At 41.9% G+C, this 26,229-nt stretch overlaps 1 protein-coding gene across 4 annotated transcripts in view; it reads left to right on the plus strand.

Annotated features, from left to right (window-relative positions):
- The window catches only part of ACSL4 (acyl-CoA synthetase long chain family member 4), a 105,957-nt gene that overhangs the window by 67,874 nt on the left and 11,854 nt on the right, over positions 1–26,229 (plus strand). For all 4 annotated transcript variants that reach the window (XM_073599367.1, XM_073599369.1, XM_073599371.1 and 1 more), the window contains exons 9-12: positions 13,331–13,402; positions 21,573–21,712; positions 22,968–23,140; positions 24,543–24,617. In XM_073599367.1, coding sequence (XP_073455468.1) covers positions 13,331–13,402; positions 21,573–21,712; positions 22,968–23,140; positions 24,543–24,617 — 460 coding nt within the window. The remainder of the gene's footprint in view (positions 1–13,330; positions 13,403–21,572; positions 21,713–22,967; positions 23,141–24,542; positions 24,618–26,229) is intronic.

Raw genomic sequence — 26,229 nt, forward strand, 5'->3', positions numbered from 1 at the left:
CAGTGCATTTGTATAGCACTGATTGCTGTATAAATGACAATAGTCCCAAAAATGTGTCAAATGTCCGACAGAGTTCAGTGATGAAAAGGTAGGGTTGTCCCGATACCACTTTTTTAGGACCGAGTACAAGTACCGATACTTTTTTTCAAGTACTCGCCGATACCGATTACCGATACTTTTTTTTAATGTCACGTGACAGTGTTTTTTTCTTCATTTTTTTTTTTTTTTTTTTAACAGTGCTTGCTTTTTTTGGGGGGGGGGGGAGGGGGTGAACGTTGTATGTGTGTGTTATTTTTTTTTTTTTACAATTTTTATTTTTTACAATAATATTTCTTTTATTCTTTGTTTTTTTTTTTTTTTTTTTTAATCAGCCCTTTTGGGGGGCTTTGGTGAGATATCAGGGGTCTTAACAGACCTCTGATATCTCCCCCTTGAGACAGAGAAAGAGACAGAGGATAGAGAATCCCCAGTCCCTTTCTCTGCAGCGTCAGCTGCACTGACAATGAATGGAGAGAAGACCGCAGCTTCTCTCCATTCATAAACTGACACATCGTAATCACAGAAGATTACAATGTTTCAGTTATGTGAATGGACAGAGTCAGCTGACTCTATCCATACACAAAGGAAGGAGGGGGAGGACGGAGGAACTGAAGGGGAGAACGGAGGGGACAGATAAGAGCAGAACGGAGGGGACAGATAAGAGCAGAACGAGGGGACAGCGGAGAGGGACAGATAAGGACAGATAAGAGCAGAACGGAGGGGACAGCTGAGAAGGACAGAGGAAAGGAGGGGGCACGGAGGAGGATGCAGTGACAGTCAGCTGTGAGCGATCACCGCTGTCTGTCACTAAAGCTGGTGAAAGCCGCTGGGGGAGAATCTTGTAACTCCCCCACGCGCCGATCACAGCTGACAGTCTAGGTATCGGGGGAGGCATCGGGAGCATTTGCCCGAGTACAAGTACTTGGGCAAATGCTCGGTATCGGTGCCGATACTGATACTAGTATCGGTATCGGGACAACCCTATGAAAAGGTATGATCCAGTTCATTGTGTATGTGAAAAAAACATAAAAAAGGTGATGGAGTCCAAACAGTGAGATGGATGACAAATCCAATGAGACTGAGGAAATCCTCCAACATTCGATTCGTCTAATAATAGCTCTTGAAGTAAAGAAGGTGAAAATACTCTTACCGGAGCAGGTGGATTTGAATGCCAATGACACCGAATCAAACAGGCTTAGGGATCCAGATGAGCGGTTCTCCCAGGTAATGATAGGGGTCTTAAGTCTCCAAAGGTGTCTCCTCTATACTGGAACAGCTGTGATGATGTCCACCGAACCGAGGAAAACACCACATCTGGGAGCGTCCCGATCAGGTATTCTCTCCTTTGCCTAAGGAGTGAATACCTGATCGTTTACCACAGGCCATAAACGATCGTGTGCACGAGAGCAGGAGCAGGGATTTGTGTGTGTAAACACACAAATCCCTGTTCTGTCAGGAGAGAAGAGCCATTTGTTTGTTTCTACTAAGTAGGAAAAACAATATATGTCTCTTCCTCTAGTCAGTCCTATCCCCATATAGTTAGAACACACCCAGGGAACATGCATTCAACCCCTTGATCGCCCCCTATCGTAACCTTGGTATTTGATCACCTCTGCGTTTTTGTTTTGTTTTTTGTTTTTTTGCCCTATAAACAAAAAACGAGCGACAATTTGGTTAAAAAAAAATATATATTTTTTACTTTTTTGCTATAATAAATATCTCCAAAAATGTTTTTAAAAAACAAATTTCTTCCTTAGTTTAGGCTAATATATATTCTACATATTTTTGGTAAAAAAAAAATCGCAATAGGAGCATATTGATTGGTTTGCGCAAAAGTTATAGCGTCTATAAACTATGGGAAAGATTTATGACTTTTTTTTTTTTTCTTTTTTTTTTTTACTAGTAATGGTGATCTGCGATTTTTAGCAGTACTTGACATTGCGGCTGACAGATCGGACACTTTTGACACATTTTTGGGACCATTGACATTTATACAGCGATCAGCGCTATAAAAATGCATCGATTACTGTGTAATTGTCACTTGCAGGGAAGGGGTTAACGATAGGGGGCGATCAAGGGGTTGAATGCATGTTCCCTGGGTGTGTTCTAACTATATGGGGATAGGACTGACTAGAGGAAGAGACATATATTGTTTTTCCTACTTAGTAGAAACAAACGATATGTCTCTTATCTCCTGACAGAACAGGGATTTGTGTGTTTACACACACAAATCCCTGCTCCTGCTCTCGTGCACACGATTGTTTATGGCCGGTGGTAAACGCGCGTGCCTGCTATCGCCTTTACAGGTACAAACGTAACCATACGGCGATTCGAGGGAACGAACCACTTGCCGTCGTATATATCGCGTAAGCCGGTCGGCAAGTGGTTAATACTTAAAGCAAATTCACCCATCTGGCTCATGTCTCCAGGCTTTATTTTGTTAAAAATTAAATTACTTTGAAAAACATTCCCTAGCATTTCTTCCCATGGCCATCTTGAGTGGCGGATGATGCATGTAGCATTTACTTTCTGGAATCCATCTGCCCTTAGCTCAGGCATGCAAGCAGGAGAGGGTGTGCTTAGCTGAGAAAACCTCTCTTCCCCTACCGCAGATTCCTGGGCTATATGACATAATTTGCCTAGGCCTGGAAACCAGGACGTAACAAGAAATGTAAAAAAAAAAAATAAAAAAAAAAGTTTCATACAAGCAAATATGATGATATACTTTCCATCTATTTACTAATGCTAACAAAATAAGGATTACAAATAGTCCATGCTGATTGAGAGTGAAGTTGTGCTTGAACCTCAGTGTTCCTATTAGCAGAGCAGATGTAGGGAGAGCCTCTATCAATCACTTTCCGGGACAGGTTTAGTCTTGTTTTGTTTTTTTGTTTTAAACAGTGATTTTCATAATTGGTTTATATGTTATTGCTCCACCTTGGTCTTCTTTGAAGTAGAACACTAGGGGAAAGGCAGGTTGGGCGGATCATGCAATCACTAGAGAATTTTGCTGTAATGCTGCTCTGTGGGCAGGACGGTGTTCCTTTAACTAGTCCACGTGTTCTGATTTGGGAAGGGTGTTTGTTGATCTCTTATGAATGATTTGTCTCTGCTTCCTGTCAAGCAGGAGAAGAGTCTGTCACCTCACGGTCATTTCTATTCCATTTAAATCACAGCCTGGGTAAAGCGCAAGAGATATTGTAATGAAAAGAGCAAATATTTTAGAAAATGTACTAGGTGAGTTTTCAACCATTGAATGTTTTATAACAGACCAACTTATCAGGTGTCAAAATGTAGAGGACATAGCTACCATAGGCACTGAAGTCATTGTACCACCAGATGCTGCCTCTTGTTAATGTAGTGCATTTCTGTGTGTTAAGGTGTCCTGCATTAACGTGGTATTAAACCTCAGACATGAAGAATGAACAAAGCATATAGTGTGTACTTGTCTCAATTAAGAAAACAAAGTGTCACTTTTATCTGCTGCCTCATTCTTCTGCTATCAGAGAAAAATATTGACAGGGGAGGGACCTCCAACTGATTGACAGTCTCAGCTCTGTTCCTGTGTGGAGGGGGTGTATTCCTTCCCTCCACTTCAGCTCTATCCCCCCTTTTTTTGAACTCAGACAAGCTTTTTAATTCAGGACTTTGAACAGATGAAGAGAAGACTGCAGATAGATGAGTACAACTTGTGTAGGAGGGTTTGTTTCATCTGTCCATTACCTGAGGCCAGTCACTTCACTGGGTATATGTGAGGGTTTACAAGCACATAATAAATGCAAAGTGTAACAGGGTGCCCATTCAAAAGGATGCATGCATTTCACCTTGCAGTGCCTTAAAGTGGTGTTTCGGCCAAAATGGACTTTTTAAATAAAAATACCCCTATAGTACACAAGCTTAATGTATTCTAGTAAAGTTAGTCTGTAAACTAAGGTCTGTTTTGTTAGTTTATAGCAGTAGTTTGTTATTTTATAAACTTACAGCAGGCTGTGGCCATCTTAATTGTGGGCATCAGAAGCCAGACTGTATTTCTTCCTGGATCTCATCCTTGCAGATCTCGCACATGCTCAGTGCAGCACAAGCAGTGTAATAGGTTTCAGGTCAGGTTTCCATAACAACGGCAGTGTCAGAGGAAGTTGCTGCCCCTTCCCAGAAGGCATTGCAAACAGGAAATGATGCGATGGGCCACGGCCAGGGAGGAGGAAGTGAAAAATGAATACAGCAGATATACAGTAGGTGCTGAGAAAAAAAAATTAAAAATATCCAATTCATTTACAGTGCACAGTTTAGTGAGGGATGCTGAAGAGTTGTAAAAGTGGGTGGAACTCCACTTTAATACACCAATCTGAGTAGGCCTCTTATTTTATATCATTACAAGCATCTGTGTGGATGCAGAAAGCAGGTTGTTTGCAGACTGCCGTGATTTTATTTGATGATTAATGTCTGAGCTGCTGTGATTTTCTTATGTACACATCTGAAGGTTTATAATACATTATTTCTCTAGTGCTTTGTGGGAAAAGGTTGGCTAAACTTTTTTGAACTCTTACAATGTGCAGTTTGTCCTAAAGTAGATAATTGTTCTCCTACAGTGACCCAGACTTTTGCATGTCTCTGTGAATCAAGGCACAAAGCCAGATTTACCCAGCAGAAACTGTTCGCTTGACTAGCCTTCTGGATATTGAGTCTCCACTGTGATGCAGATAATTCTAGTGGACCACACACAGCCCTAAGCTAGACATAGAATAACTGAATGCCCTGACACTTTGGGAGGAGGAGACCAACCCTTAAATAGTCTTGTACCACAACATTATGTATCAAAGTGGTAATCAAACAAGAATACAAAGGAAGACTAGATGCCTGTTCGCATTGCCTGCCACGCTAAACTGCAGCAATTTAGCGTGCAGGCAGTTCTTTGTTCTGGTTACAGTGAGCTGCTGGTAAGGGGTGCATCACACTTCCCCCCATTTTTTATTTATTTTTCTCTTTCAGCATCTGAGAGAGAGGCTCCTCCTCCCTAAAACAGGAAACGCATTAGTCCACCATTATAAATTTCACAGTCTTACCTGCGTGCCTCAGTTGTTTGTGTTTCCTCCGGACTCACAGGAGATGCAAAGAAATGTTTATTTTACCTCGTCTTTGTGCTAGTTGCAGGGGACCCCCTGCCAGCATCCCATTCAGCCCAGCGGGCCTTGGGAGGGCGAGCAGGAGCAGCAAATTTGAGCAAAATACTTGCTCTGCCTGCTCACCCCTACAGAGGGGTCTGCAATCCTCCCCCCAATCTGAAACAAATGCACTGGCATTTTTCCCCACACTGCATGCTAGAGGGACCTGCTGCTGCTTCAACCTGACATGGCTGGTGATCTGTTTTGCCCCTGACCTCAGGCCGCAGTGGATCCCACAGATGACCCCACGCGGGTAGGTGTCAGTTTTTTTACTCTGTTTACCTACTGTCTGCCCGTCCGCTTGCCTCCACCGTGATACCGCCACCATCGGCGTTCCACCGCATCCAACAGAGCCAGCTCCTGTCCTCATGGAGGCTCTGCGGGGTGTTACAAGATGGCGCAGACACCGGAAAAACATCACTTCCGGTCAGCGGCCATTTTCCCGGAGTGTGGAGACTTCTGGGGGGGAGAGATACACAGCGGGCACTTCCTGTGACATCACTTCCCGGGAGGCGGGAATTAAAAAAAAAAAAATATATATATATATATATATATATATATATATATATATATATTAATTATACATTTTTCACTCTTTGTTATATTTCAGCCATTTGCTAAAAATCATTTAAGTTCTTTTTTTTTTTTTCCCTCATTAATGTACACAAAGCACCCCATATTGACAGAAAAACACAGAATTGTTGACGTTTTTGCAGAATGAACTTAAATGATTTTAGCAAATGGCTGCAATATAACAAAGAATGAAAAATGTAAGGGTCTGAATACTTTCCGTCCCCACTGTGTGTATGTATATGTGTATATATGTGTGTGTGTATGTATGTGTGTGTATATATATATATATATATATATATATATATATATATATATATATATATATATATATATATATATATATATATATATATATATACACACATACATACATATTATATATAATTATATATATATATATATATATATATATATATATATATATATATATATATATATATACATACACATATATATATATATATATATATATATATATATATATATATATATATATATACACACACATATTATTTATATATATATGTATATATGCGTGTGTGTGTATATATATATATATATATATATGTGTGTATGTATGTGTGTGTGTATATATATATATATATATATATATATATATATATATATATATATATATATATATATAATATGTGTGTATATATCTCTCTAGCAGCATCCCCCTCCCTAATAAAATCTCAGGAAGGAGGACACCAGCAATAGCGGCATGTGCAGGTACATCCACCAACCTGCATGGGGTCAGCTGGGGGCGGGGCCAGAGCTTAAGCAGGGAGCAGTTAAAAAGGCTCCTCTAAGCAGAGGATCTTGGTGGCTGACCATGTCTGACGCTTTTCCACCCTGCCCTGCAGATCCTGCAAGCCAGGACAGCTCCAAGGTAAGCCAGAATACTCAAGGGTCACCTCACTGAAAAAAACTTCCCATTTACTGGCAGTCTTTAACCACCTTCATCACGGGGACCTTTTTGTGCTTGATTTCAGGCAAAGACCCCAGAGGAAAGGAAAACGAAAAGCAACAAAACATGTGCTTCGTGCAGCCACCGGTTTTCACCTGAATGGAAAAAACCCCTATGCCAAAAATGCATAGACAAAATGGTGGCCAAAGAGTCTCAAGGTTACCTGAGAGATCTGCTCAGCTCTTTAAAAAAGAGATAAAGAGCACCATGGCACCGCTACGCTCAGCAATTGAGAAGTTAGAAATGCCAACAAATGCCAGTCAGGCTTGTACCCCATCTACCAGCGGGACATGCGTTCCTTCAGGGAACAGGTAGAACGTCAGGCAACTTATTTCTCTCAGAAGACACTGATAACCTTCTCAAAGCTGTAGCAGACACGCTAGGTATTAAAGAGGAAAAAAAAATGCAGAGTTCCTACTACATGACAAGATGTATAAAGGGCTACAACCCAGGAAACCTAGAACATTTCCTGTACACCAAACTCCTAAAGATATCAAAAAAGAGTGGGAAGACCCAGAGAGAAAACTCTTCATACCAGCTGCGGTCAAGCGCAGATATCCATTTGCAGAGACAGACGCAAAAACCTGGACTAAATGCCCCAAAGTGGATGCCTCTCTGGCAAAAGTCACAAATAAATCTGACTTATTATTATTATTATTATTATTATTATACAGGATTTATATAGCGCCGACAGTTTACGCAGCGCTTTACAACAACATTAGGGCAGACAGTACAAGTACAATACAATTCAATACAGGAGGAATCAGAGGGCCCTGCTCGTTAGAGCTTACAATCTAGGAGGGAGGGTCAAGTTATACAAAAGGGTAATAGCTGTGGGGGATGAGCTAATGGAGAAAATAATGCAGTTGTTAGATGGAGGCAGGATAGGCTTCTCTGAAGAGGAAAGTCTTCAGGGATCGCCTAAAAGTGGATAAATTTGGAGACAGTCTGACAGATTGGGGTAGGGAATTCCGGGTAGGGACTTAGCCTTTGACGACACGGGTACCTTAAGCGATCCCCATGGACAAGAAAATAGAAGCCCTTTTAAAGAGGGCCTGGGAAGCAGGGGCTGCGAATCTGAATCCGGCAATAGCTTCCACCTGCATAGCCCGCACCTTGCTAATCTGGTTAACCCAGCTTCAGGAACTACTGGAAAGTGACACACCTAGGGAAGAATTAATAAAAAACCATCCCTACACTAACCAGAGCGGCAACTTTTCTAGCAGATACCTCAGCTGAAACCGTCAGAATATCTTCAAGGGCCACAACGCTACTCAACTCAGCCCGAAGAGCCCTGTGGCTGAAATCTTGAGGAGGTGATATTCCTTCTAAGAACAGGCTGTGTGGAATTCCATTCACTGTAGATCTACTGTTTGGGCCTGAACTAGGAACGGTACTAGACAGGACCGCAGCAAAGAACAAGGGTTTTCCCCAAACCAAAAAGAAACAAGGGAAGGCGCCCTTTTGGCAATTCAAAAAATTCAACAAGCTGGGAGCAAAGAAGCGCTGGGGACAACAATACAAAAAAGGCAAGGGTGAATTCATCCTCAAGCCTCCTAACACAAAGAACAATGACTGTCATCAGGTGGGGGGCAGACTCGCAGCTTTTTTCCACCAATGGATGGACGCAACAAAAAACAAATTCATAATATGCACCATAACAAATGGCTATGCAATAGAATTTTCCACCCGCCCCCCAACCAAGTACCTAGTAACCATGCTACCAAAGGACGAAGATCGAGCAAAGGCCTTTTTAGAGTCCCTGGAGAATCTACTGGATCAAAGTGATTCGCCATGTACCTCAAGAAGAGGAACAAAGGGGGTTTTATTCCCATATCTTTGCAAAGAAAAAAAACGTCAGGCAAGCTAAGGCTCATACTGAACCTCAAGCTACTCAACAGAGGAATAAAATACCAAAAAATTCAGAATGGAGTCTATTTACTCGATCAGAAACATCCTACCACAGGAGACATTTATGGCAACGATAGACTTACAGGATGCCTACCTACATGTCCCCATAAAGGAGGATCATCAAAAATTCCTGAGGTTCGCAATACAAGGGCCAGCAACCACTCTGCGCCTGCAATATACAGCTCTCCCTTTCGCCATTTCTTCGGCACCCGGAATCTTCTCAAAGATAATGGCAGAAGCGCTAAAAGGTCTAAGACAACAAGGCATAATACCATACCTAGACGATCTACTGTTCTTTGCAGATTCAGCAGAGACCCTAGAGAACAACCTGCGCACAAGTATGTCCTATCTGCAAAACCTGGGATGGATAGTGAATGCAGAAAAATCAGATGACCCAGAGCCAGAGAGCAGTATATTTGGGCTATGTACTGGACTCCAGACTAACCAAAACCTTCCTAACGGAAGAAAAGAATGAAAAAAATCACGCAGGCAGTAACCTCTCTAAGAGGGGCCAACGCCATTTACAATCAGACAAGGGATGGCAGTGCTAGGACTGATGACCTCATCAATCCCAGTCATCACCAGGGCGCAGATTCACATGAGACCTCTACAGAATTACATTCTGTCCCAGTGGGATGGCAGCTGCTTATCTCTAGACAAGTCCATTCTTGTTCTGACCACAGTCAAACAAACACTCCAATGGTGGCTCAATTCGCTTCGATACATCGAAGGGTGCAAATGGGCTCAATCCGACCCAGTCAGGTTCACCACCAATGCCAGTGCCCTTGGCTGGGGGGCACACATGGAGGGCCTCTGCACACAGGGAAAATGGCGTTCCAAATGGTCCTAAGCCTCCTCAAACATGAGAGAGCTAAAAGCGGTGGGGGAAGCATTAAAAGCATTCAAACCAGCAATATAGGGGAGAGACGTAAAATCGGACCGCCACGATTGCCAACATTCTTCTCACTAGATACCATAGATGGCAACAGCTGAGTAGATGCCATCAGCCAAAGCTGGGGATGGCGACTGTGTTATGCATTCCCTCCAACTGCCATAATACCAAGAGTGATCCAAAAAATAAAGGCAGAGCGAGCAATGGTAATACTAATAGCACCGCACTGGCCCCAAAGAGCATGGTTCAGCATGGTTCACTTGAAGAACCTCAGCATCCAACCTCAACTGACACTGACAGACTGGCCAGATCTCTTATCACAGGGCCCGGTTAACCACCCAAAGAATCCTGAAGCTTTTGCTGCCATAACAACGATATTCTTCAAAGTACCAACATAAAACGACGGTGGGCAGTCCGGAAGTGGTTAACTTACACCTACAGCAACTGTTTTGTTTACACTTCAGATGTCAGCAATGGTACAAAGCATTGAAAAGTTATTTACAAATGAAATTTATTTTTTATTTTGCTGTGACTGACCGAAGCTGATTAGTGTGAACCAGGAAGTGCCAGTAAACGGCTTTCCTCGGTTCATGCTGACAGGGAGAGCCGATCACTAAAGACGCCCCCGCGCTGATAATCAGCACATTGATTATCGGCACAGCCCCCATGAGAGGTGCAGATCAGCTGCCAGTGTCCCATCATTAACGCCTGTCAGTGCCCTTCAGATGCCAATCAGTAATGCCTGTCAGTACCACCTCATCAGTGCTGCCTATCCAGTGCCATCTATCAGTGTCACCTATCGGTGCCCATCAGTGCCGCCTATTGGTATAGCCTCATCAGTAGTGCCTGTCGGTGAAGGAGAAAACACAATTTTATAACAAACGAAGATTTTTTTTTTTTTTTTTTTATTTCTTTTTTCTAGTTTGGCAACAAATAAACCCAGTGGTGATCAAATACCACCAAAAGAAAGCTATATTTGTGGGAAGAAAATGATAAAAATTTTGTTTGGGTACAGTGTTGTATGACAGTGCAATTGTCGTTCAAAGTGTGACAGCACTGGAAGCTGAAAATTTGTCCTGGGCAGGAAGGGGGGAAAGTGCCTGGTATTAAAGTGGTTAAAGACTAAACCTTTTCCTTTTTTTCAGGTATTTTTTTTTTCTATAAAATGACTTGGAGCCCCCAAACATTCTATCTATCTATCTATCTATCTATCTATCTATCTATCTATCTATCTATATAAATATATCCCCTTTCACACCGGTACGGGCGTTAGCAGTAAAGCGCTGGCTGTTCGTTTTAGTGGTGCTTTACTGCTGTTATAGGGGCGCTTTTAACACCCGCTAGAGGCCAAGGAAAGGGTTAATAGCACCTGTTTTGCGGAGCTGTCGAAGTCTTATCTTTGTAATGTACATAGAGGGAATGTTTTTTTTCTCAACAAAAGTGGTCATGGGAGTTATTTTTCATTATTTGTTTTAAATTTTTTTCATTTGCTTTTTTTAAATTTGGTGATTAAAAGCAAATGTACCGTATTTATCGGCGTATAACACGTGCCGGCGTATAACACGCACCCCAAGTTTAGGAGGGAAGTTTAAGGAAAAAAAACTTACATTAAAATGCCCATCAATGCAGCGTTATCTGTCCATCTGCAGCCTTTTCAGTGTCAGTGTAGCCTTGCCCCAGTGTCCATTGCAGCCTTGTCAGTGCAGCTTTGTGCACTCGCTGCCGACATACACAGCCGTGTGTAGATTCAAATATGGCGCCGAGACTGCAGAGATTTGTCGGAGCCGAGATACACATACCCGAGTGTTCTCGGCTTTTTTTCTACGCCGCTCACAGTCACGCCCAGTCCTGCCCTATGATGGACATAACACAGGTCCAAGGGCAGGACTGGGCGTGACGGCGGCGCCGAAAAAAGCCGAGAACACTCAGGTATGTGTATCTCGGCTCCGACGAATCCCTGCAGTCTCGGCGCCATATTTGAATCTACACACGGCTGTGTATGTCGGCGGCAATTGCCGCGATCACTCCAATCACACAAAATCGACGGGGATCGGCCTATAACACGCACCCACGATTTCCCCCTGATTTTCAGGGTAAAAAGGTGCGTGTTATATGCCGATAAATACGGTACTTTTTTCCCCACAATGCAGCGCGTTACAGGAAGGGAAAAGCCTTTTAAGCCAGCATACACATTCCAGTCCTATGTACTGTTTGGGTTTCATATCTCTTCTATAAAAAGTACGTAAGAGCAGCTAGTGTTTCAGCTAGGGACAGTTTGCCAGAATTTTATCTGCTTGTGCTACTTGTTTTGTAATCAGGTGATTAAACACTTGTAAAATGTCAAAAGATCACTAACAAATGTCAACACAAAGGCCATTCATACTTAATGCGGTACTTGTAAAACAGACTGGTCTTCTCTTCCCTAAACCCATCCCGTGCTGTTCTTGTGTGCTTTTTGAACATGCAGAGTCTTACCTGATTCATTCCAGACAGTTTGGAGAGTCATAGCACCTCCCAGATTCCTCACTTTATCACAAGATAATTAGGGTTAAAAGTACTAGATCTGCTGCATATGATTAAAATATATTTAACTTGCACACATTTTCTTTTAGACAAAATGCCTGACGTAGGGCTGTTAGTATAGTACCAGTTCTTTATACCATTTTTAATGTCTTTAGGGTTTTTTTAAAGTCTTTGAAGACTAATCTAGTTCCTGGCAGAAGGTGAGCGAGCCAATTTTTTTTTTTTTTCGAGATTAGCAGTGCATTTATGGTTTAGTGCGCAAAAAGCGGCAGCCAGCTGGACTGTACTGAAGTCAGTTAAGTGCAAGATTTCCACATAGCTGCATTGGTTTACTAGAATTAGTAAAGTTTCCTCTTTTTATACTTGGATATTAAAGTCTGTTGTGAAGTCTCCCCAACATCCTCTTCTGACACCCTCTCGCAATGCTATTGATACTGCTGTATGTGACAACTCTGACCTACCTCCTATGACTTTGAAAGGGGAGCAGAAAGGGAATGAGACCACCGAATCAATACAAGAGGGTTGCTTTATAGAACTCTGTAAAGTTTTCCCGCTATGTGAATAATTTTAGCGTTCAGTTGTATGATTAAATCTGAGGTGAGCATAGTTCCTACACAAAGGGTCTCATAACAAGGGGAAAAGGCTAGCAGAATCTTTCTGGGGCCAACAAAATTAAACTGGTGTAAATACAGCATGGTGTTGAAATTCTTCCCAGATAATGAAATATTATGAAATACACATATCAAGCACATGGTGATTTAAATGGAATTTCCTCACTATATGAGCCAAAGTGAATGGTATAGCTGCTCAGAAGTAGCTTGAAGAGCAACTCCATGAAAAGGAAATCAAAGCAACTCAGATGTGAGGCAAAATATCTCAGAAGCACCTCCAAAGCATGCTGCACTCATTCTAAATCCCATTTACACAAGTGGCTTGCACATGCGCAGTGGAAGTCAGCTGTGGAGTCACAGTTGCCTTCCCTTGGTGAACATGCCGGGACCCGAAGACTGACAAAGAAATGACCCAGGGACCACGCTGGATCCCTGGACAGGAGAGTGTCTGTTTATTAAAAGTCATCAGCTATAGTTTAATCTGCTGACTTAACATTTTCGCAGAACTGACTGAAGCTCCTCTTTTGGTTAATGGCTGTCAATTTGGATTAATTCAGATGAAAGTTTCACACTGACTTGTATTTTCTTCTGTGTTTCAATAAAACTATTCACTTATTTGTTTTAAATCCTTTTTTTTTTTTTTTTACAGTCTAGTAAAATAAAAAAAGGAAGCAAAGGTGATTGTACAGTGCTGAAGCCCACACTGATGGCTGCTGTGCCTGTAAGTACACCTGAGTGTTTTCTATTGATATCCAAGTACTGTCTGTGATATTTATTTTTGTATTTTTTATTTGCACTAACATCCAAATATTTAGAACCGCTTTTGGGGTCTTCAAAGTCCATGCAATACTAATACACAAAGTTTCGGCAGAATATTAAGTAAGACCATCTCTAAGGGAAAAAGAACAAACACACACTAAACTTGGATAGTAAGATAAGGCAGGTAGAGAGCTATAGACTGGGAGGTGGCGTACAGTCCCAGAGGTGGAGGGGGGGTTGTAAAACTGTTGGGATTAGAAAACCGAGGGCCACATTTTTATACATTATCTTTTGTGTCAAATGGAATCTTGGATCAGAAATTTTCTGGGTAGTTTCAAAGTTCCGTTTTAAGAAGTAAAACATTAATGTCTTCCATAGTGTGGTCTGGTTGTGAGGAATGATGTCTCACAGATGTGCAGAAATCATCTTCTTTATGTTCCTTAACCACTTAAGGACCGCCTCACGCCGATTTACGTCGGCAAGGCGGCACGGGCAGGCAAAATCACGTACATGTACGTGATTTGCCTCCCGCGGGTGGGGGGTCCAATCGGACCCCCCCCCCCCGCCGCCCGAGGCGGTCCCGTTTGGTCCCCCGGGGATCGGAGATGAGGGGGAGGCCATCCGTTCGTGGCCCCCCCCCTCGCGATCGCCGCCGGCCAATCAGATCACTTCCTTTGCTGCTGTATGCTAAACAGCAGCAAAGGAAATAATGATGTCATCTCTCCTCGGCTCGGTATTCCGTTGCAGCGCCGAGGAGAGAAGACATCACTGTGAGTGCACCAACACTACACACACAGTAGAACATGCCAGGCATACAAAACACCCCGATCCCCCCCCCCGATCCCCCCCCAATCACCCCCCCCCTCCCTGTCACAAACTGACACCAGCAGTTTTTTGTTTTTTTTGTTTTTTTTTTCTGATTACTGCATTGGTGTCAGTTTGTGACAGTTACAGTGTTGGAACAGTGAGTATTACCCCCCTTTAGGTCTAGGATACCCCCCTAATAAAGTTTTAACCCCTTGATCACCCCCTGTCACCAGTGTTGCTAAGCGATCATTTTTCTGATCGCTGTATTAGTGTCGCTGGTGACGCTAGTTAGTGAGGTAAATATTTAGGTTCGCCGTCAGCATTTTATAGCGACAGGGACCCCCATATACTATCTAATAAATGTTTTAACCCCTTGATTGCCCCCTAGTTAACCCTTTCACCACTGATCACCGTATAACCGTTACGGGTGACGCTGGCTAGTTCGTTTATTTTTTATAGTGTCAGGGAACCCGCCGTTTATTACCGAATAAAGGTTTAGCCCCCCGATCGCCCGGCGGTGATATGCGTCGCCCCAGGCAGCGTCAGATTAGCGCCAGTACCGCTAACACCCACGCACGCAGCATGCGCCTCCCTTAGTGGTATAGTATCTGAACGGATCAATATCTGATCCGATCAGATCTATACTAGCGTCCCCAGCAGTTTAGGGTTCCCAAAAACGCAGTGTTAGCGGGATCAGCCCAGATACCTGCTAGCACCTGCGTTTTGCCCCTCCGCCCAGCCCACCCAAGTGCAGTATCGATCGATCACTGTCACTTACAAGGCACTAAACGCATAACTGCAGCGTTCGCAGAGTCAGGCCTGATCCCTGCGATCGCTAACAGTTTTTTTGGTAGCATTTTGGTGAACTGGCAAGCACCAGCCCCAGGCAGCGTCAGGTTAGCGCCAGTACCGCTAACACCCACGCACGCACCGTACACCTCCCTTAGTGGTATAGTATCTGAACGGATCAATATCTGATCCGATCAGATCTATACTGGCGTCCCCAGCAGTTTAGAGTTCCCAAAAACGCAGTGTTAGCGGGATCAGCCCAGATACCTGCTAGCACCTGCGTTTTGCCCCTCCGCCCGGCCCGGCCCAGCCCACCCAAGTGCAGTATCGATCGATCACTGTCACTTACAAAACACTAAATGCATAACTGCAGCGTTCGCAGAGTCAGGCCTGATCCCTGCGATCGCTAACAGTTTTTTTGGTAGCGTTTTGGTGAACTAGCAAGCACCAGCCCCAGGCAGCGTCAGGTTAGCGCCAGTACCGCTAACACCCACGCACACACCATACACCTCCCTTAGTGGTATAGTATCTGATCGGATCAATATCTGATCCGATCAGATCTATACTAGCGTCTCCAGCAGTTTAGGGTTCCCAAAAACGCAGTGTTAGCGGGATCAGCCCAGATACCTGCTAGCACCTGCGTTTTGCCCCTCCGCCCAGCCCACCCAAGTGCAGTATCGATCGATCACTGTCACTTACAAAACACTAAACGCATAACTGCAGCGTTCGCAGAGTCAGGCCTGATCCCTGCGATCGCTAACAGTTTTTTTGGTAGCGTTTTGGTGAACTGGCAAGCACCAGCGGCCTAGTACACCCCGGTCGTAGTCAAACCAGCACTGCAGTAACACTTGGTGACGTGGCGAGTCCCATAAGTGCAGTTCAAGCTGGTGAGGTGGCAAGCACAAGTAGTGTCCCACTGCCACCAAGAAGACAAACACAGGCCCGTCGTGCCCATAGTGCCCTTCCTGCTGCATTCGCCAATCCTAATTGGGAACCCACCGCTTCTGCAGCGCCCGTACTTCCCCCATTCACATCCCCAACCAAATGCAGTCGGCTGCATGAGAGGCATTTTCTTTATGTCCTCCCGAGTACCCCTACCCAACGAGCCCCCCCAAAAAAGATGTCGTGTCTGCAGCAAGCACGGATATAGGTGTGACACCCGCTATCATTGTCCCTCCTGTCCTGACAATCCTGGTCTTTGCATTGGTGAATGTTTTGAACGCTACCATTCACTAGTTGAGTATTAGCGTAGGGTACAGCATTGCACAGACTAGGCACTCTTTCACAGGGTCTCCCAAGATGCCATCGCATTTTGAGAGACCCGAACCTGGAACCGGTTACCGTTATAAAAGTTAGTTACAAAAAAAGTGTAAAAAAAAAATATATATATATAAAATAAAAAAAAAATTGTTGTTGTTTTATTGTTCTCTCTCTCTATTCTCTCTCTCTATTGTTCTGCTCTTTTTTACTGTATTCTATTCTGCAATGTTTTATTGTTATTATGTTTTATCATGTTTGTTTTTCAGGTATGTAATTATTTATACTTTACCGTTTACTGTGCTTTATTGTTAACCATTTTTTTGTCTTCAGGTACGCCATTCACGACTTTGAGTGGTTATACCAGTATGATGCCTGCAGGTTTAGGTATCATCTTGGTATCATTCTTTTCAGCCAGCGGTCGGCTTTCATGTAAAAGCAATCCTAGCGGCTAATTAGCCTCTAGACTGCCTTTACAAGCCGTGGGAGGGAATGCCCCCCCCCCACCGTCTTCCGTGTTTTTCTCTGGCTCTCCTGTCTCAACAGGGAACCTGAGAATGCAGCCGGTGATTCAGCCAGCTGACCATAGAGCTGATCAGAGACCAGAGTGGCTCCAAACATCTCTATGGCCTAAGAAACCGGAAGCTACGAGCATTTTATGACTTAGATTTCGCCGGATGTAAATAGCGCCATTGGGAAATTGGGGAAGCATTTTATCACACCGATCTTGGTGTGGTCAGATGCTTTGAGGGCAGAGGAGAGATCTAGGGTCTAATAGACCCCAATTTTTTCAAAAAAGAGTACCTGTCACTACCTATTGCTATCATAGGGGATATTTACATTCCCCGAGATAACAATAAAAATGATAAAAAAAAAAAAAAATGAAAGGAACAGTTTAAAAATAAGATAAAAAAGCAAAAAAATAATAAAGAAGAAAAAAAAAAAAAAAGCACCCCTGTCGCCCCCTGCTCTTGCGCTAAGGCGAACGCAAGCGGCGGTCTGTCGTCAAACGTAAACAGCAATTGCACCATGCATGTGAGGTATCACCGCGAAGGTCAGATCAAGGGCAGTAATTTTAGCAGTAGACCTCCTCTGTAAATCTAAAGTGGTAACCTGTAAAGGCTTTTAAAGGCTTTTAAAAATGTATTTATTTTGTTGCCACTGCACGTTTGTGCGCAATTGTAAAGCATGTCATGTTTGGTATGCATGTACTCGGCCTAAGATCATCTTTTTTATTTCATGAAACATTTGGGCAATATAGTGTGTTTTAGTGCATTAAAATTTTAAAAAGTGTGTTTTTTCCCCAAAAAATGCGTTTGAAAAATCGCTGCGCAAATACTGTGCGAAAAAAAAAAAATGAAACACCCACCATTTTAATCTGTAGGGCATTTGCTTTAAAAAAATATATAATGTTTGGGGGTTCAAAGTTATTTTCTTGCAAAAAAAAATAACTTTTTCATGTAAACAATAAGTGTCAGAAAGGGCTTTGTCTTCAAGTGGTTAGAAGAGTGGGTGATGTGTGACATACGCTTCTAAATGTTGTGCATAAAATGCCAGGACAGTTCAAAACCCCCCCAAATGACCCCATTTTGGAAAGTAGACACCCCAAGCTATTTGCTGAGAGGCATGTCGAGTCCATGGAATATTTTATATTGCGACACAAGTTGCGGAAAAGAGACAAATTTTTTTTTTTTTTTTTTTTTTTTTTTTTTTTTGCACAAAGTTGTCACTAAATGATATATTGCTCAAACATGCCATGGGAATATGTGAAATTACACCCCAAAATACATTCTGCTGCTTCTCCTGAGTACGGGGATACCACATGTGTGAGACTTTTTGCGAGCCTAGCCGCGTACGGGACCCCGAAAAGCAAGCACCGCCTTCAGGCTTTCTAAGGGCGTGAATTTTTGATTTCACTCTTCACTGCCTATCACAGTTTCGGAGGCCATGGAAAGCCCAGGTGGCACAAAACCCCCCCAAATGACCCCATTTTGGAAAGTAGACACCCAAAGCTATTTGCTGAGAGGTATAGTGAGTATTTTGCAGACCTCACTTTTTGTCACAAAGTTTTGAAATTTGAAAAAAGAAAAAAAAAAAAATGTTTTTTCTTGTCTTTCTTCATTTTCAAAAACAAATGAGAGCTGCAAAATACTCACCATGCCTCTCAGCAAATAGCTTGGGGTGTCTACTTTCCAAAATGGGGTCATTTGGGGGGGTTTTGTGCCACCTGGGCATTCCATGGCCTCCGAAACGGTGATAGGCAGTGAAGAGTAAAATCAAAAATTCACGCCCTTAGAAATCCTGAAGGCGGTGATTGGTTTTCGGGGCCCCGTACGCGGCTAGGCTCCCAAAAAGTCCCACACATGTGATATCCCCATACTCAGGAGAAGCAGCTAAATGTATTTTGGGGTGCAATTCCACATATGCCCATGGCCTGTGTGAGCAATATATCATTTAGTGACAACTTTGTGCAAAAAAAAAAAAAAAAAAGTGTCACTTTCCCGCAACTTGTGTCAAAATATAAAATATTCCATGGACTCAATATGCCTCTCAGCAAATAGCTTGGGGTGTCTACTTTCCAAAATGGGGTCATTTGGGGGGGGGTTTGTGCCACCTGGGCATTTTATGGCCTCCGAAACTGTGATAGGCAGTGAAGAGTGAAATCAAAAATTTACACCCTTAGAAATCCTGAAGGCGGTGATTGGTTTTCGGGGTCCCGTACGCACCTAGGCTCCCAAAAAGTCCCACACATGTGGTATCCCCGTACTCAGGAGAAGCAGTTGAATGTATTTTGGGGTGCAATTCCACATAGGCCCATGGCCTGTGTGAGCAATATATCATTTAGTGACAACTTTTTGTAAATATTTTTTTCTTTTTTTGTCATTATTCAATCACTTGGGACAAAAAAAATAAATATTCAATGGGTTCAACATGCCTATCAGCAATTTCCTTGGGGTGTCTACTTTCCAAAATGGGGTCATTTGTGGGGGTTTTGTACTGCCCTGCCATTTTAGCACCTCAAGAAATGACATAGGCAGTCATAAACTAAAAGCTGTGTAAATTCCAGAAAATGTACCCTAGTTTGTAGACGCTATAACTTTTGCGCAAACCAATAAATATACGCTTATTGACATTTTTTTTACCAAAGACATGTGGCCGAATACATTTTGGCCTAAATGTATGACTAAAATTGAGTTTATTGGATTTTTTTTATAACAAAAAGTAGAAAATATCATTTTTTTTTCAAAATTTTCGGTCTTTTTCCGTTTGTAGCGCAAAAAATAAAAACTGCAGAGGTGATCAAATACCATCAAAAGAAAGCTCTATTTGTGGGAAGAAAAGGACGCAAATTTCGTTTGGGTACAGCATTGCATGATCGCGCAATTAAAAGTTAAAGCGACGCAGTGCCAAATTGGAAAAAGACCTCTGGTCCTTAGGCAGCATAATGGTCCGGGGCTCAAGTGGTTAATGGTGTCTATGTACATTCATCCCTGTTTTCAATTTGTCATGTTTCACTGTTCACCAATGTAGGATCCTTTGCTGCATAGGTTGCATCGGATAAGGTACACAACATATGACTACAATAACCTTATGTCTGTTGATATTTGTAATCTCACGGTAAAAAAGACAATGTGCATAGCAGTACACATAACAAATGCTGCAAATGTACATAAAATAACTAGAACCTGTTTTATGCTTTTCTTCAACACTTGGCAACACCTCTTAAAACGCTCTACTGTTGTCCATTTAAACTTCAGGCTAAATATGATCTTTTAGGAGAAACAAATGCTTTGTCTGTGCATGTTGTATCACTTCAAGGCTTGTTGCAGCTCGATAGGCCCTATTTGTGTAGAGTAGTGTAGAAAAAGTGGTGATGATGTCCTTAGCAATCAACCTTGTTCCAGCTGTAATTTTTATGGCGCAAAATAGACCATCTAAACAGCTGCTCTCCTTTTCTCCTGTTTGTTACAGTGGAGTTCCCATGAACTAATTTTCCACACTAAGGATCAGGAATACATTTACAGCAACTAAGACTCTTAGGAAAGTGTAGGTTTCCTGACCTGAGAGTTAAAGGGGTTGTGAAGGTTCCTGTTTTTTCACCTTAATGCATCCTAAGCGTTAAGTTGAAAAAACATCTGACGATTACCGCCCCCCCGTTTTACTTACCTGAGCCCTGGAAAGTCCCACGTCGCAAACCCGCTGGATCTTTGCCCAGGGTTCTTGGCTATTTATTGGATAGATTGATAGCAGCGCAGCCATTGGCTCGAGCTGCTGTCAGTCAAATCCAATGATGCGGGGTCGAGTCCTGCACTCAGCGGCTATGGACGCTGAATGCAGGACTCGGGAGCGTGCCTGCAAGGTAACCCCCCCCGAAAAGCTCTTCTCCCAGGGGGTTATCTGAGACGGGGAGGAGCTAGGAGAGCCACAGGGGGACCCCAGAAAACGCCATTCGGAGCCAACTCTGTGCAAAACAAGCTGCACAGTGGAGGCAAGTATGACATGTTTGTTATTTTTAAAAAATAAAAATCGAACTTTTTACATATACTTTGTTTAAAAAGTGACACCAAACCCTCACCTTGTAAAATAACCCATTCAACTTAAAATAGAAATTAAAGGCAAAACATTTGTGTTTACCCATCAAAAAAAAGATGGGGGGGGGGGGGGTATTTCTAATGTTTTTTTATCTCTTTAAGTGATCACATATCCCCTGTTTTCAGCTGGGGGAGGAGAAACTGCACACTGGAATGGCTGTCCTTGGGGGAGGGGGGGTGCTGCTGTCAGCAGTAGTCTGATCATTGGAGCAGAGCAGGCTGAGTTCTACACCCAGCCAGAAAACTGACCATGCTGTGCTCTCCTGCCTAGTGTGCTCAGTTTTTAATAGGAAAGCAGAGGGACTGGCAGGAACATCAGGGATTTCGCATACAAAGAAAACCAGATCCCCCTTCCCTTTTTTTTTTTTTTTTTTTTTTTTTTTTTATATAAATTGTAAACAAGTACATGTTACAGCAGCCACATATCAGGAATATGAAATGTTGGATATTCTTGAAAAATTAAACAGCATGCGAGTCCTATGCTCCTACTTTGCTTTTTTTAAATCCCTGACTTCAGCCACTCTCTGCTCTCCATATATATATATATATTTAAAATATTTTTTTTTTCCACTACCAGGTTAGTGAGTCTATTGTAGGTTGTTTTTTTAGTGTTTGTGTGTGTGTATATATTGAACACTGTTAATGTATTCCCAGTTCTTCGTGTAATATGTTACTGTTTTCTCATAGGAAATTATGGATCGTATTTACAAAAATGTCATGAGCAAAGTGCAAGAAATGAATGTTTTCCAGAGAACATTGTTCAAGCTGGGTTATGATTACAAGCTGGAGCAGATCAAGAAGGGATACGATGCTCCGTTGTGTAATGTGTATGTAAAAGTCATTAATGTATAACTAGCCAGTAGTGCGGTCAGTCACACATACAGTTGTCTCATTCAGTACAATTAATTCTTGCATTAATTTCATCTGGTGCTATGACAGAAAGGGATGTATGTGGCTGTTTCTGTCCTGTCCTATGCCATTGACAGAGCTAGGTACTAGGTTCTCTTTTATCTCAAGTCTTAACTATGGCTTCTGCACTGTGAAAACTGCAGCAGGTTGTATAGGGAGATGATGAAAATAACCTCCCCTTTGGCTTGATAATCCTGTAGAAGTAGATTCTTGAGTAGACCATCACTGACTGCTTGGAGTATGCAAGTAGTCGGTGCACAAAGTATTCTTAAACAAGGAATAGAACCTAGTAAGCTTGGTACTGATGGAGCTGCTTTTAAAGGTTCACAAGGGGTGTATATCGGTAGGAGGTTACATATGGGTTTATTTACTAAAGCTGGAGGGTGCAAAATCAGTCTCACTTCTGCATAGACACCAATCAGCTTCCAGGTTTTATTGCCAAAACTTAACTGAAGCTGGGGTTAGAAGCTGGTTTCTATGCAGAAGTGAGCTTGATTTTGCCACTCTCCAGCTTTAGTAAAAAAATAAACATAGTGATGACAGTATAGGATGCCCAAGGTATGAATTTTATTTATTTATGGAGTTCTACCACTGTACCATTCAGTTTTTTTTTTGTTTTTTTTTTAATATATAGGCACATGCTGCTGTTTTCACGAATTGTATAAAGGGAAAAAAGGTTTCAACCTGTCAGTTTTGTATATTTCATACAGTTGGGTGTTAAGCAGTCTAGTTAAAGAAATGTATAAACTAGCTCTGATTTATTTAAAAAGTAAAGCTTTGTTTTTAAAATGAGGCTGTATTGAAATTTTGAAGCTTTAAACAATTAACACTTTACCTGCTTTCATCACAATAGAGGAATATATCATTTACAGTCACCTACTACCTGATAACATACCATACTTTTACTGCCTCAAATACAACACAATGCTTAAACATTCAAATTAATCAGAGCAAAATAATGTAGAGTGGAATTCCATCATGGGAGCTAAGCAATTTTCTGCTAGTATATAACTAGCCGGCTATGTCATTAGGAGTGGCCACACAAACATTCAATATTCTCTACACAGGCCATGATAAATGAATAGGGACACTGTGAAAAATAAATGTGTTTCATAGAAAGGGATGTAGGATTAGGAGTGTTTCTTGGTACTAACATAATTTGTTCCCTTTCAGGATACTGTTCAAAAAAGTAAAGGCATTATTAGGAGGGAATGTCCGCATGATGCTGTGTGGTGGTGCTCCTTTGTCCCCCCAGACTCAGAGGTTTATGAATATTTGTTTCTGTTGTCCAGTTGGTCAAGGTTATGGATTGACTGAAACATGTGGAGCTGGTACCATCACTGAAGGTAAATATGAAAACGGTCTGACTGCTCTATTGTATTGAGTCATTAATTCTAATCTAAATTTAGTTGTTGGTGGGGAAAACACAACTCTTCCTGTCTTCTAAGAATGTACACATGCTGCAAGCTGTACCTTATCTTTATGTATAATATGTAAATGAAGGTAATAGCCACTGAACGTTGTCCTTTGTGTGAATTCCAAATCCAGCCAAAAATTTTTTTTTTCCCTTTCTGTGGTCAATGTGTAGAACATGCATTGAAAGGAAGAGATGAGTGAATCAAGTTACGGTGGTGAGACCTGGACAAGCTGAGGCTCCTGAAATCTTGGGCACCCCAGCCTAGCGCTTACGTAGCCTGTTTACAAATGCATAGGTGTTCATACGTGTCTATAGATCTACTGCAGTATTTCACTGTAATCCTTTATTTTGCTCTGCCTAACAGTTTTGAGAGATCTGCTACAAGGAGTGCATTGTTTCCAGTAGGTCGGCAGACTTTAAGGCCAAGATTCGAACCGTGTTGGTCATGGCAGTATAAGAAAAAAACGTATGAGTGGCACACATCCTACATAGGCATGATTTAATAATCAGTAATTAGATGGTATCTCACATAGTCCAAATAGTCCACTAAAGTGACGTATAGTCACTAGGAAAGGACTGAGTCTTTATCCACAAATAGTCCTATTGCCTCTCGTATAGATCAGTTCAAAGTCTAGCTTGAATAGTCCAAGTAAACCAGTGGAAAAGCATATAGGTCCTGGTGGAGAACTGTGTAGCGCAGTTCTGCTGCTCCTTCCAACTTGTACAAATACCAAAAAAGCACGCTACCATCTCTGCTACCATAGATGCCGCTCTCTGGAGAGCTTAGTGGCTGTAGTGTGCTGCTGCTAGCTTCTGTCATCTCATTTTAGCTCCCACACTCTGTACAGTGTTATCAGTGAACTCCTCAGTGTAAGTGGATATTGCTTGGTTTTTAAGTTAAATGTTTAGTTATTTTACCCTCATCTTGCGTCATGATCTTCCTCAGTTTTTTTTTGAGTTATAGCAGTTTATGAAGTATTACAGCTGGACTCTGTGTACAAGTTACCTGAAGGGAACTGATCGTGGACGTATTTGTAACATAAATATGTGAAACTTGGTGTTCTGTGTAGTCTCTTGAAGTTGCACAACTTTTATTCCAATATATTTACTCAGCCATATGCTAGTTCCTGAGCTGTGAACCTGAACATATTCAACTTCACAAGCATGTAACATTATCAGTCACATGCCCCATAATCAAGTTGAGTGTTGGAAGTGCTTGTGCTCTGCATTTCCTGGAAGAAGGCAGTGCTGGAATTGGGCCGGGGCTTTTTGTGTTAGCAGGTGTTTTATTTATTTTATTGAGACTTTAATGATTAACTTGTTGTTTGCAGTATCCGACTATAGCACTGGAAGGGTGGGAGCTCCACTTACCTGCTGTGAAATTAAACTACGAGACTGGGTAGAAGGTGAGTTCTCAAAGTGTAAATACATTTTTTGTCATTTTTGGACAGCATAAGATAGGGTTATAACCCCTATCAGTTTTTTTTTAATTTTTTTTACCTCTGTATCCCATAGGAGAGATTTCCCTTCGCTTCCTGTCAAAAGCCAAAACAGGAAATGAATGGCAATCTTGGCTTGTCACTAGAACCAATGTCCCCTTTGGAAGATTTTCCCTCTCACTGTTCTGATGTAAACCCAAAATTTTAGAAACTGCAATAAAAACTGACGGGTGTTCTAATCCATCCCCAAAGTTTTTTTTTTCTTTTAGTTAAATTTTAACATATATGTATATATGTGTGTGTGTGTATATATATATTTATATACAATGTGTATATATTTATGTGTGTGTGTGTGTGTGTGATATAGATATATATAATATATTTTTTTTTATTATTATTTTTATTATATAGTGGAACCTTGGATTACAAGCATAATCTGTCGCAGGAGAATGCTTGTAATCCAAAGCACTCGCATATCAAAGCGAGTTTCACCATAGAAGTCAATGGAAACTAACATAATTTGTTCTGCATTGACTTCTATTACTTGCAATACCGCATGTGGCCAGAGGTGGGGGGCGCCGGAGAGCCTCGGAAACACTCGAACTGAGTATTTCCGAACGGCTCCGGACCGTTCTGAGTGTCCCCGACGCCCCCGCACCTCTGGCCAAATGCGGTACTGTACCGCCCATTAGCTTGAATTCTGCTCGTTTTGCGAGACAACACTCGCAAACCGAGTCAGAATTAAAAAAAAAAAAAAAAAAAAAAAGTTGCTCGTCTTTCAAAACGCTTGTTAACCGCGTTACTCGTAAACCATAGGTTCCTAAAACACAGCTGTTTAAAATGATTAGATGACACCAATGATTATACTACCACTACAGTAGATGAAGAAAAGATGGCAATACTGTTGAATTTGTTTGTAAACGTTCTTCAGGTTGGCTGTAAATGGGTTTGATAGCATGACCAGTGCTTTCCTTTTGGATGTTACAATGTATGGGTAATGCTGTATATATTTTTTCTGAGGCTATGCAGTGGTGTTCTGTTTGAGTAATACAGTATAAGGAACTGTACCCTACCTACCACCCCCATCAAATCATCCCCCGCAGCTATTACCTTTTGTACCACCTCCCCCCTCCCTTTTAGAATGTAAGCTCCATGAGCAGGGCCCTCCTGTTCCTCTGACTGTATTGTAACTGTACTGTCCACCCTCTACATTGTAAAGCATTGCGCAAACTGTTGGCGCTATATAAATCGTGTATAATATTTAATAATAATAATTTTCTTACTCTTGGATTCTGAACCTTCAAACAAAACGAAAATATAGACTTCCCAAAGTAAGCTAGGCAGGTAGTGTAAAGCTGTTCAAATCTTAGAATTTCTGATCATTTTTTCCTTTTAAGAATGTTCCTTCAATTTTAAAATTGCCAGTGGGGTCAAATCAACATTTGTTTTTGACTGCAGTGACCGGAAAATTTGAAGGAGCAAGATGGAAATTTTTACTCAAACAAATGAATTTCTAAATATGAATTTGGTTTGAGAATTTTCATATGCGTGTTCTTTGGAAAATTTACTAGTGTATGGC

The sequence above is a fragment of the Aquarana catesbeiana genome, linkage group LG09, assembly GCF_042186555.1.
Source record: "Aquarana catesbeiana isolate 2022-GZ linkage group LG09, ASM4218655v1, whole genome shotgun sequence".
NCBI classification, from domain to species: Eukaryota; Metazoa; Chordata; class Amphibia; order Anura; family Ranidae; genus Aquarana; species Aquarana catesbeiana.